The following is a 13,033-nucleotide window of genomic DNA, read 5'->3' as shown; positions in this document are numbered from 1 at the left end:
TGACATCTGTTGCTTAATTGCCCTTTAAACTGTTTTATGGCTTTATAGCAGCCTATAAAAGGCGATTTCCAAATATGGCAAGCTATGAAAGGCTGAAGGGGAGAGTTATCCAGGAGTTGTAATCTCAAAATCTGTGGCTTCTCCCCCCAAGAGCTCAGCCTTGTTAAGAGAGGGAGCGGAGCTGCCGCGCACCTAGCTGCCATGGGGCGATACACTGGGAGAAGCTTCCGTTTAATCCTCATGTGCGTCCTCAGTATCCTCCTTTTTGTGTTGGAGCTGGTGATCGCCAACATAGGCAACTCCCTCTCCTTGGCCTCTGATGCGTTTGCAGTCTTTTCCCACTTTTTGTCTATGATCATAGGTTTGATTGGAGTGAGGGCCAGCAACGTAAGACGGCACAGGAAGAACACTTTCGGCTTTCTTCGGGCAGATGTGTTGGGAGCATTTGGCAATGCCACTTTTGCTGTGGCTCTGATGTTCAGTATCCTGGTGGAAGCCATCAAAAGGTACATCCACCCCCAGAAGACAGAGAAGGCTCTGCTGGTGCTTAGTGCTGGAATTGTCGGCCTGTTCTTCAATGTTCTTAATTATGTCATCTTCTTGGACTGCTGTTACTGCAAAACCTGCGGGCCCCAGGAAGACAGTGAAACAGGTAAGTAGCTCATCAACAGGTGGCAGTAAATTTGATAGGAGGCCTGGCAGGTGCTATCTGAGGGGGCTCCTGTTGGCACTCTTTGGAGAGGCCCCGTTCAGGGGTGGGCCTCTCGTCGCCGTGACTTTACAATTGGTCTTTTGAGATTTGCCGTCAGTCCGAAGTTCCTTATGAGCAGAGTGGCAGCAGGACCTTTTCCTGTTGGGGGACAGAGCTTATTCTGTAATTTTCTACTCACAGAGAATAAAAAAGTATGTTCAGCCAGGGCAGAGCTGTAGCCAGGCCCCAGGGGGAGCAATTTGAAAGAAAGTGAATGTAGCGTTGAAAAGTCTCCTGTATGTGAGTCACTTTTGTTTACCTATATGTGACATGGTGGTGTTTGAGTTTTAAAATGATATTTTTAAATTGACACATAATATTTGTATATGTGAATGTGCTTCAAAATATTTGTGGAAAATAAAAATTCAAAGATAAGTTTATTTTGGTGCAAAGAATTTTGAAATCCATGCATAGTTTTTTCATAATTCATATTTCCCACTCATATTTATGGGGTACAGTGTGATTATTTGATACAAATACACAATGTGTAATGATCAAATCAGGGTGATTAGCATTTCCGTCTCTACACACATTAATTATTTCTGTGTGTTGGGAAGCTTCAGACTCTTCCTTCCTAGTTGTTTAGAAATAGATCATAGATTCTTGTAGACTAGAATTACCTTACCAGCTATAGAACACCAAAAATGATTCCTTCTATCTAATTTGTTTTTTGGTGCCCATTAGCTAACTTGTTTCTATCTCCTTCCCAGTTTCTAGTGACCATTTATTCTATTCTTTTCTATGAAATTGAAAAATAATATTCTAGTGTCTTCATAAAAGGTATTGGACTATAAGCCAACTCAAAAAGAGCAAATTATCAGACAAGTGGCCAGACTGAATACATTCAGGAATAAATCCAAGGAATGCTACATAAAACTGAGAGAGAAAAGATAAAGAAGATCATCTAGTAAATTTAGCTCTTTTTGGAATGAAAGTATTTGCACTCATTTATTGTATGCATCTGTTCTATTTAAGAAGGGGGTAGATGGGAGAGGGAGTGGGTGAGGAGAGGGCCACGGGAGGGAGGGAGGTGGGGGGGGAAGCCACAACAATACAAAAGTTGCATTTTATATTCTACTTAAAACTATTGGTTAAACTCTGTAATTAATACACAATTACTCTTAGGTGTTTAATTAATGCTATAACTAGTACTCAAATAGTATTTTACACTTTGTGTTTCTGTGTGGGAGCAAAATGTGGAAATCTTTACTTAATATAAGCTAAATTGATCTTCTGTATATAAAGAAAATTGAAAATTAATCTTGATGTGAAGGGGAAGGGGAGAGAGAGTGGGAGAGGGGAGCGTTGTGGGTGGAAGGGAAGTTACGGGGGGGAGGAAGCTATTGTAATCCATAAGCTGTACTTTGGAAATTTATGCTCATTAAATAAAAAAGAAAAAAAAAAGAAGAGGGTAAATGGTTTATCTGTGAATCTTCAGAGACACTTAAGGGCAGTGCCAAATTTACTAAATCATCTGTCACAAGATCAGATTAATTCTTGGAAGACAACAAAATAATCTAAAATATGCTTTTTTATTAGATTGAACCATGTTTTTAAAATTTATTGCCACAACAGTTTGGCAGGGACCAGTGAGCACTTGCTGCCACCCAGTATGTGTTAGCAGGAAGCTGGATTGGAAGAACTGGGACTGGAACTCAGGCCACTCTGATATGGGCTGTGGATGTCTCAAGCAGAGGCTTAACTGCTACGTAACACCTACCTCTCACATAAATTTTATGTTTGAATTTTTAAAAAGTTGTTTTTTGATACTAAATTTTCTATAACATTTAAATACTACAACCGTTGGTTGTCTTGTACTGGGACAGATACCTGGCTGTACATTGGTCTTTATTTTATGCTAATAGTATTATTGTGCAGTCCACTTTTCCAGCATGATGGCATTTGCTCCATGTTGTATCTTCTGTCTAGGGTAATCAGGCTTGCATTTATATAATTTATAAAGGATAAATTTATATATGAAATATTTGATTATTTTAATTTTTAAATATTTATTTATTTATTTGAAAGGCAGAGTTAGAGAGAGAGAGAGAGAGAGAAAGATCTTCCATCTGCTGGTTCACTTCCCAAATGGCCACAACAGCCATAGCTGGGCCAATCCAAAGCCAGGAGCCAGGAGCTTCTTCTCTGTCTCCCACATGGGCACAGGGACCCATGTACTTGGGCCATCTTCCACTCTTTCCTAAGCACATTAGCAGGGAGCTGGATTGGAAGTGGAGCATCCAGGACTCAGACCAGTGTCCATGTGAGATGCTGGAGCCACAAGCAGTGACTTTACCTGCTGTGCCACAGTGCTGACACCTACTTTTAATTTTTTGACAGTATGCCTTTCCTTAGGATTTAAAGTTCATCTTACTTTGATTCCAAACTGTGTGCATGCTTGCTCTCTCTTTCTCTCTGCCACCAGCTCCCCTTTTGACATTATATTTCTCCAGCTACCTGGTGAGGGATAGTAACAACATAGCAGTCAGCATCTGTTCCTTGCTGTGGATGGTTGTGACAGACAGCCGATCAGTTGCTCTCACAAGCTTCTAGTAAAATGCAGTGCGTTAGCCTGATGAGGGCGTTGCCCATAGAGAACAAGCTAAGTTTCTCTTTCTTTTAGAGGAAATTTTACCTAGAGCTGAGCAAAGCAGACAAGGCTCTGAGAATTTTGTAGGGGCAAGCGTTGTTGTGCAGTGGGTTAAGCCACCGCCTGTGATCCTGGCATCCCAAATGGGTGCCAATTTGAGTCCGGGCCGCTCAGTTTCAATCCAGCTCCCTGCTAATGTGCCTGGGAAAGCAGAGGAAGATGGTCCAAGTCCTTGGGCTCCTACACCCATATGTGAGACCTTGTAAGAAGCTCTGGGGCCGGCGCCGCGGCTCACTAGGCTAATCCTCCGCCTAGCGGCACCGGCACACCGGGTTCTACTCCCGGTTGGGGCACCGGATTCTGTCCCGGTTGCCCCTCTTCCAGACCAGCTCTCTGCTGTGGCCCGGGAGTGCAGTGGAGGATGGCCCAGGTGCTTGGGCCCTGCACCCCATGGGGGACCAGGAAAAGCACCTGGCTCCTGGCTCCTGCCATCGGATCAGCTTGGTGTGCCGGCTGCAGCGCGCCAGCCGCGGCGGCCATTGGAGGGTGAACCAACGGCAAAAGAAGACCTTTCTCTCTCTGTCTCTCTCTCTCACTGTCCACTCTGCCTGTCAAAAAAAAAAAAAAAAAAAAAGAAGCTCTGGCTCCTGGCTTCGATCTGGCCCAGCGCTGGCCATTAAGGCCATTTGGAGAGTGACCAGTGGATGGAAGACACATACTCTCCCTAACTCTTCCTTTCAAATAAATAAATCTTTAAAATCCCATAATTTTAGGAGAAGCAAGAGGGAGTTTCCTGTTTCCTCCCCCAGTTAGCAAACACTCTGGAGTGAATACAATATAAGAAATGCAGAATTGAGTCACCTTTTCAACCTGGAATGGGAAGTTTTTCTAGGCAAAAGTTACTTGAGTTCTATTCCTCATTCAGAGACAGGATTGAACTGATGGGGAATTTGTAATAATTATTATATAATTTTAAAAGCATGATGCTATATTATGAGAAACTATTACTTGTCAGTTTATCTGAATTTGACATTACCATTGTTTTCCAAGCACCAGCCCAGGTTTTAAAAATTAGCTGTGATAAGAACGCACACACAGATCACAGTACCTGTCCCATTGTATACACTTAACTAATTCTCTTTTCCGTCTTCCGTGTATTCCTGACAGTTTGCTATTGCCTTACCTCTTGTTGCCCAGCAAGAGTTTTGGATGCATCACTATTCCTAGAAGCCACACAGAACGTGTGTCTCAGTGATAATCAGTTAGTAGCATTCCTAGGTGAGTGAACCCAAAGAAGACTAATAACTGAAAAATGCATGTTCTAGAACTCCCCTCAGTTACTGCATCTGACCCTGGAAAAGACACTTAACCATTTTAACCTCATCTCAGGTATCATATCATCTATTTTAAAAACAACACTGCTTTTCTTTAGCTAACAATACTTTCATGAGGCTATGTTTTTCAAAGGGCTCTCATAAATGCTACCTTTGTCCTCACTGATAGAATTTTAGAAAGACATTAATTATGTTTTTAAACTGTTACAGTGACATAAACTGAATGGCAATGCAATGTCAATATGTCACTCATTAAAATGATACAAATATGTCCCATATACTAGACTCATATTTCCCAGTGACAAATGAAATATTTTATGGTTAACCTCACAAATATGATAGGAAAACCAGAGCTTTCCATTTCCATACCTCTCTTCTGCCATAAGACACTTTGTCTTTTTTTTTTTTTAAGATTTATTTTACTTACTTGAAAGGCAGAATGACAGGGAGAGACAGAGAGAAAGAGAAAGAGAGAAAGAGAGGGAGGGAAGAAGGGGGAGAGAGAGAGAGAGACAGAGACAGAGAGAGGTCTTCCATTCACTGGTTCACTCTCCAAATGGCTTCAACAGCTGGGGCTGGGTGAGGCCAAAGCCAGGAATCTTGAACTACCTCTGTGGCTTCCCACATGGGTGAAGGGGCCCAAGTCCTTGGGCCATCTTCTGTTACTTTCCCAGGCACATTAGCAGGGAGCTGGATAGGATGAGGAGCAGCCAGGACTTGAACTGACATTCCAATATAGGATGCTGACATCCTAAGCAGTAGCTTAAGCTGCTCTGCCACAATAGTGGCCCTGACACTTTACCTTTCAAAATGTTTCTCTATAGTACTGTCTAATGAGAAATGATATCCCTATGTTTCTTACTGGGAAACTTAATTTTGTAGAAAGGTAGATTTTGTAGAAAGCTTAGTATTTTGGATTTGTAACTTGCCATATGCTTATAAAATGTAGAGATTATATTTGTCATTTCTCTCTTGCTCTTTTGATAGAAATGGTAGTCATGGTAGAGTTTCAAAAACATTGTGTATAATACTGTCTTTGATGACTTTAACATATACCACTTTTGCCATCATTTTTTATGAGGCAATAATATCTAGAGCCTCCTTTCCCTTAGAATTTCTTCCAAAGTCCATGTCCTGGTATTTATTGTCTGCACCTGAAAGATATCTTTTTTTTTAAAGATTTATTTATTTATTTGAAAGGCAGAATTACACAGAGAGGGAGAAACAGAGATATCTTCCAACCACTGGTTCACTCCCCAAATGGCTGCAACAGTGGGGCTAGGACAGGCCAAAGCCTGGAGCCCGGAGCTTCTTCTATGTCTCCAACATGGGTGCCGGGCCTAAGTACTTGAGCCATCCTCTACTGCATTCCTAGGCACTTTAGCAGAGAGCTGGATAGGAAGCAGAGCAGCTGCAACTGCCTATATGAGATGCTGGCACTGCAGGCGGTGGTTTAACCCACTGTCCCACAACACTGGCCCCATGAAATATATCAAGAGAAAAGTCTGAGGAAGTAATTTCTGATGAAGTTATCTGTGATATTGTATTTGCTGTGACAAATATGTCATCCTTGTATGAAATAGAAAAGAGATGATCCTTAACTCTGGTCAATGAAAAGTAGCAGCTGGTTCTTTAGAAGGAGAATAGAGTTCAGGTTGAAGGAGGAACTGGCTGGGTGAGCCATCTGTTTTCTGTAGAATTCTTTGCTTGAAGAAACTACCTTGAGATTTTGCAGGAGAGAAAAAGAGAACAAGCAACTAGGTCTACATTTGCTGAGCAGAGTCAATTGACAACAATGTTTTGTTTGGTTGTTTGTTTCACGTGTTTATTAATCAGTGTAATAAACTCCAATAAATCAACATGACTGCATGCATTTAGAGGAGAAATGTTTCCTGGTAAAGTGAAAAATTGTGCAGATGGCTTCTGGAAGACTTCATTCTAAACAGCTTTGTAGTGAGACATTTCATTCAGAAGTCTGGACCTTTCTTCTCCAGGTTGCTGTAATCCAAATTCACTGAGTAGAGCTTCTATTGATCATTAGGACCCAGTTTATTTCAGGGTTCTAGGTTACTCTTTCTGTTCCAAATGACATCTGGATTGAACACCGCAAAGGTGCATGACACAGTCTGGTGTTGGACATAGTGGGTTAAGCCACCACCAGTGATGCTGGCATCCTTTATAGGTGCCAGCTTTGTCCCCACTGCTCCACTTACAATAGAGCTCCTTGCTAATGGCCTGGGAAAGCAGTGGGAGATGGCCCAAGTGCTTGGGCTACTGTACACATGTAGGAGATCTGGATGAAGCTCCTGGCTCCTGCCTTTGGCCTGGCCCAGGCCTGGCTGTTGCAGCCATTAGGGGAGTAGATCAGCAGATGGAAGATCTCTCTCTCTCTATCTCTCCTTCTCTCTGTAACTCTGCCTTTCAAATAACTAAATAAATCTCAAACAAAGACAAAAACCAGATGCGTGACATACTGTGCTGCTCCAGTACCTCCTGCTCAAATATGAAAAGGGGTTATCAGGCTTGGGTGTTTCTTAACCTGACCAGTGATCTGGATTTACATTTGTAGTAGAGGTCTTAGGTCTGAAATGAGAGACAAACTAATGTTCCAGGCCTAAGAGCAAGCAGTCTCTACATCCAGACTATGTGGATGTCCAAAGTAACCCAGGACCTCCTTGACAACATAATTGAGACTTCTGGGAGCCAATAAATAATTTTCACTTATGAGTCTAGAACAAGGTGAGAAATAAAGGATAAAGGATAGTGATAAAATATAGTAGCTCAGTTTTTAATAAAAGCTAGATTGGAGAATGTAGCTCGGGCTTCACAGTAGGCTTCCTAGTACTTATCTCAGGAATAAACATATCCATCCTCTTACAGGCAGAACAGTAATGGAGAAACAGAGAAGGGCCTGGGAACAGGGAAAGGTTACATTCTCTATGGGCAGGCAGTTTTTTTTTTTCTTTTAGATTAAAAGTGTTTATTAAACTCTAGGACCTCCAGCCAGAGTGGAATGGAGGGAGGCATCCAAGAGAGGAAAAACCCAAAGGGCATTCAGTTATGAGGTGGGGACAACAACAAAAAAAAATCAAAAAGACCTCATTTACAATTCTCCATCCTGTCTGGCCTGCTAAGGGTGGGGTAGATAACTTGTTTTCACAATAAGCTGTGAGCTCTGGAGGAGCTCCCTTGGAAGGAGGGGGGCCTGTTAGTACTTGCTAAAGATAAAATTTTGGGGAAGGAAGCAAGTATTTTACACCCCAAATTCCACTGGGATCCCCTGACTGTGATGAACTCATCTGACTCCTCACATTCCCTCCTGGATGGAAACCCTAACATCTGTTAGGGGGAACTGGGCGGATGATCACTGTGGCTGCTTCAAGCTGCAAAGGGGCATCTTTGGGAAGGGGAATCAAGACAGGGTTGCAGCAGGAGATGGCCTCTCAGCAGGAGGAGGCTTCTCCTTAGGGGATGCAGTGCTAGCGTGCAGAAACTGCTTCCATCCGAGGTTTCATGTGCTTGGCCACCTAGAATTTTACTTTTTTAAGTCCATGGAAAATTAACCTAACAAACAGTTTAAATTAACAGGATCTAAAATCACAAGATATAAACAGAGGACAGAGGCATTATTAGAGGCCCTAAGAAAAATGTCTAAACCAGGAGCAAGTTTTTTCATTGAAAGGCAAATACAAAATGACAGAAAAGGCTTGAAAAACAATCAGGTGGATTCAAGGCCTTGTCAGTTATGAGGCTCAGACCTATCCATATCTCTTTACGTGTGGTACATCATAAGGGAGGCACCCTGTTGACTTCCATGACCTAGCTGGCCTGAGAGTAGAACTGGCTTGAAGAGCAGGTAGGTGGCATTTCTAAAAGGAAAACATTTATTAGTTAATATGCAGTTCTGCCTGGGCAGGCAGTTTGAAGGAGTGTTCTCTCCTTCCCTTTTTTGTGCTGCCTTTAAATAAAAAAAATTTTTTAATAAAAGCCACAGGCTATAATAGAATATTTTTTTAAAGAATATGCTATCATTTACGTCACTGCATAATCTGTAGTGAACAATCTTGGAAGTGTGCAGGACTTCCAAGCTAATTTTTTTTAAAAGATTTATTTGAGAGTCAGAGTTACACAGAGACAGGAGAGGCAGAGGAAGAGAGAGAGAGGTCTTCCATCCAATGGTTCACTCTCCAATTGGCCGCAATGGCTGGAGCTGCGCTGATCTGAAGCCAGGAGCTTCCTCCGGGTCTCCTATGTGAGTGCAGAGGCCCAAGGACTTGGGCTATCTTCTACTGCCCTCCCAGGCCACAACAGAGAGCCGGATCAGAAGTAGAGCAGCTGGGTCTCAAACCAGCACACATATGGGATGCTGGTACTTCAGGCCAGGGCATTAACCTACTGTGCCACAGTGCCGGCCCCCCAAGCTAATTTTTTTAAAAAAATATTTTAGTTATTTATTTGAGAGGTAAACTTATAGACAGAGAGAGGGAAAGACAGAGAGAAAAGTCTTCCATCCACTGGTTCTCTCCCCACATGGCTGCAAGGGCTGGAGCTGAGCTATGCTGAAGTCAGGATCCATAAATCCCTTCTAAATCTCCACATAAGTGGCAGGGACCCAAGCACTCACACTGTTTGCTGCTGCCTTACCAGGTGTATTAATATGGAGCTGGATTGGAAGCAGAGCAGCTGAGACTTGAACTAAAACTCTGAAATGGGATGCTGGTGTTGTTAAGCATTGATTTAACCTCCTGTCAGCAATATAAAAATATTCCACATGTGAATCCTCTCCTAATACTAAGATATGAAGCAAAAATTAAAATTTAAAATTAAATATCTTTGACCCTGTGAGTTAATATCCAAAGGAATCAAAATCCCTAATTGTTAACTTACAGGATAGACCAACAGAGAAGTCAATATAAAACCATAAAATCCTGTTTTTCTGTATGTCGAGGATGGTCTCAATTTGCGTTTGGTCTCATGCCTGGTAGAGTTAAGGTTCCATCATTAGTTTCATCCTGGATTGTTTTCCAGTAGAATGGATGTCATCCCTTCAGGACAACGAAAATTGTACAAGTTTGGTATAAACACTTTTATATTCTCTACCTTATAAAGATATCCTCCTTGTGTTGCTGTTCATCAGTTTTTCTGTAAAATTTCAACGTGTAAATTTCTTTTTCTTTATCCTACCTAGGAATCATTATCTAAGCATTGTATCTTTTTTAAGTTCCCAAAGATTTTCAGAAATGAGACCTTCTAGTCTTTCCCATTCCTTCTGTTTCTCCTTCTGTAATGCTAATTAGATAGTATTAGAGCTTATTCTCATCTCTATGTTTTGTAAATTCTTTTCCCATATTTTCCACATAGAAAAATATATTGTATTCTATGTAGTTTTTTTTTTTTTAAAGATTTATTTATTCGAAAGGCAGAGTTACAGAGAGTTGGGGCGGGAGTGGGGGGAGAGATCTTCCATCCTCTAATTTACTTCCCTAATGGCTACAACAGCTGGAGCTGGACTGGTCTGAAGCCAGGAGCCAGGAGCTTCTTCCAGGTCTCCCACATGGGTGCAGGGGCCCAAGGACTTGAACCATCTTCCACTGCTTTCCCAGGCACATTAGCAGGGAGCTGGACTGGAAGCAGAGTGGCTGGGACATGAACCAGTGGCCACACGATGCAGGTCCCCACATCACAGCTCCAACCCCTCTAGGTAGTTCTTTCACTTATTTCTTTTTCTTTTTAGCTTGGTGCTCATAACTTGCTATTAGGTTTTTTGAAATTCTATATTGAAATACCTTTAGATTCATAGCAAGTTGCAAAATAAAACAAAGGTGGGGCTGGCGCTATGGTGCAGTGGGTTAATCCTCCGCTTGTAGAGATGGCATCCCATGTGGGCGCTGGTTCACGTTCTGGCTGCTACTTTTCCAGTTCAGCTCTCTGCTGTGGCCTGGGGAAGCAGTTGAGGATGGCCCAGGTGCTTGGGCCCCTGCACCCACATAGGAGAGAAGATCTTGGCTCCTGGCTTCAGGTCAGCACAGCTCAGGCCATTGAGGCCATTTGGGGAGTGAACCAGTGGAAGGAAGACCTTTCTCTCTGTCTCCTCTCCCTCTCACTGTCTGTGGCTCTATCTCTCAAATAAATAAATAAAATCTAATATGTACACCAGGGCTGGTGCTGTGGTGCAGCGGGTAAAGCTGCCAACTGCAGTGTTGGCATTCCTTATGGGTGCTTGTTTGAGTCCTGGCTGCTCCACTTACAATTCAGCCCTCTGCTATGGCCCGGGAAAGCAGTGGAAGATGGCCCAAGTCCTTGAGCACCTGCACCCATGTGGGAGACCCAAAGGAAGCTCCTGGCTCCTGGTTTCAGATTGGTGCAGCTCCGACCGTTGTGGCCAATTGGGGAGTGAACCAATGGATGGAAGACCTCTCTCTCTCTCTCTCTCTGCATCTCCTTCTCTCTCTGTCTAACTCCAACTTTCAAATAAATAAATAAATCTTTTAAAAAAATGTACACCAAGTAAGCAAATGCACTATAAAAATAATACAAAGGTGTCCCATGTACCCATTATCCAGTTTGCTCCAATTGGACTATAGTACAATATCAAAGAAATTGATGCTCATACAATGTATGCATATAGCTCTATGCCATTTAATCACCAATTTTGATTTGTGTAACCACTGCCAAAATCAAGGTATATCACCACAAAGACATCTCTCGTATTCCCTTTTATAATCATATCATCCTTCAGCTCCATGCCATTCATCTATTTAATTAATGTGATTGAAATGGAATATTTATGTGCAATTTTTGAAACTGGTTTTTTCTTTCAGCAAAATGATCTTAAGATCCATCCAATTGTTGCATATGTCAATAATTAGCTTCTTTTTATTGCATGGCATGGATGTAGTTGGGTAATTTTTAGCCACTCTGCTAATATTAATTAGTGTATTGGACCATTTAAATTTAATGCAATTATTGTAGTTAGGGCTTGAGTCTGCCATTTAATTTTTAAATTTTCTACTTGTTACTCCTATTTTTCATTCTTCTGTTATGCTTTTCCTGCCTTTCTTGAACAATATTTAGAATTCTATTCTGATTTTCTTCCTGTGTTAATAGTTACTCTAGGTACTATATTACACATATATAACTTATCACAGACTACTTGTGACAGTACGCTACCAGTTTGAGTCAAATGTAGAAACCTCACCTTCTTTATATTCCTTTATCTTTTCTCCTTTATAATTGTTTTGATCATACAGGTCTTTGAGACTCTGTTTTATTTTTTATCTTTTTCTATTTTCTCTTTTGTTCAGGATACTTTCTACTAGTCTATCTTCAAGTTCACTAACTCTTTCCTCTATCTATTTTGCTACTGAGCCCATCCATTGAGTTTTTATTTTTATTTTTTTTTAAATTTTTATTTATAAGTCAGGGTTACACAAAGAGAGAAGAGGCAGAGAGAGAGAGAGAGAGAGAGGTCTTCCAACCACTGGTTCACTCCCCAATGGCTGGAACTGCACTAATCCGAAGCCAGGAGCCAGGAGCCAGGAGCTAGGAGGCAGGAGCTTCTTGTTGGTCTCCCATGCGGATGCAGGGCCCAAAGACTTGGGCCATTTTCTACTGCTTTCCCAGGCCATAGCAGAGAGCTAGATCGGAAGTGGAGCAGCCAGGTCTCAAACCAGTCTCAAATCCTATATGGGATGCCCGCACTTCAGGCCAGGGCATTAAGCCGCTGTGCCACAATGCCGGCCCCAGGATTCATTTTTAATTATCTTTATATACAGAAGACCAACTCTATACTAAGTAAAGATTTCAACAGTTTGCACCCACAGAGACATACAAAGTATAAAGTACTGTTTGAAGACAAATTTTACTGTTAATTCTCATAGTACAACTCATTAAGGACAGAGGTCCTACATGGGGAGCAAGTGCACAGTGACTCCTGTTGTTGATTTCCCAATTGACACTCTTATTTATGATGTCAGTGATCACCTGAGGCTCTTGTCATGAGCTGCCAAGGCTATGGAAGCCTCCTGAGTCCACAAAAGAATCAGAATCTCACTCAGAGTCTCCCACATGGGTGGCAAGGACCCTACTTTTTTTTTTTTTTTAATTTATTTGACAGGTAGAGTTATAGACAGTGTGTGAGAGAGAGAGAGACAGAGAGAAAGGTCTTCCTTCCATTGGTTCGCTCCCCAAATGGCTGCAACGGCCGGTGCTGTGCTGGTCCGAAGCCAGGAGCCAGGTGCTTCCTCCTGGTCTCCCATGCAAGTGCAGGGGCCCAAGCAGTTGGGCCATCCTCCACTGCCCTCCCGGGCCACAGCAGAGGGCTGGACTGGAAGAGGAGCCACCGGGACTAGTACCCGG

The 13,033-nt window shown here is 42.2% G+C and overlaps 1 protein-coding gene and 1 pseudogene across 1 annotated transcript in view; one reads left to right on the top strand and one right to left on the bottom strand.

Annotated features, from left to right (window-relative positions):
- Window positions 1-76: 76 nt before the first annotated feature.
- Window positions 77-13,033, top strand: part of SLC30A10 (solute carrier family 30 member 10) — a 46,562-nt gene continuing 33,605 nt past the window's right edge. Inside the window, exon 1 of the mRNA XM_051820584.2 lies at window positions 77-652. Coding sequence (XP_051676544.1) covers window positions 202-652 — 451 coding nt within the window. The 5' untranslated portion in view covers window positions 77-201. The remainder of the gene's footprint in view (window positions 653-13,033) is intronic.
- On the bottom strand, window positions 6,643-7,238 carry LOC103351046 (cytochrome c oxidase subunit NDUFA4 pseudogene; annotated as a pseudogene).

This window comes from Oryctolagus cuniculus, chromosome 13, assembly GCF_964237555.1.
Source record: "Oryctolagus cuniculus chromosome 13, mOryCun1.1, whole genome shotgun sequence".
Classification (NCBI taxonomy): Eukaryota; Metazoa; Chordata; class Mammalia; order Lagomorpha; family Leporidae; genus Oryctolagus; species Oryctolagus cuniculus.
The sequence above is the reverse complement of the archived record's forward strand: the minus strand, read 5'-3'. Positions and strand labels throughout refer to the sequence as shown.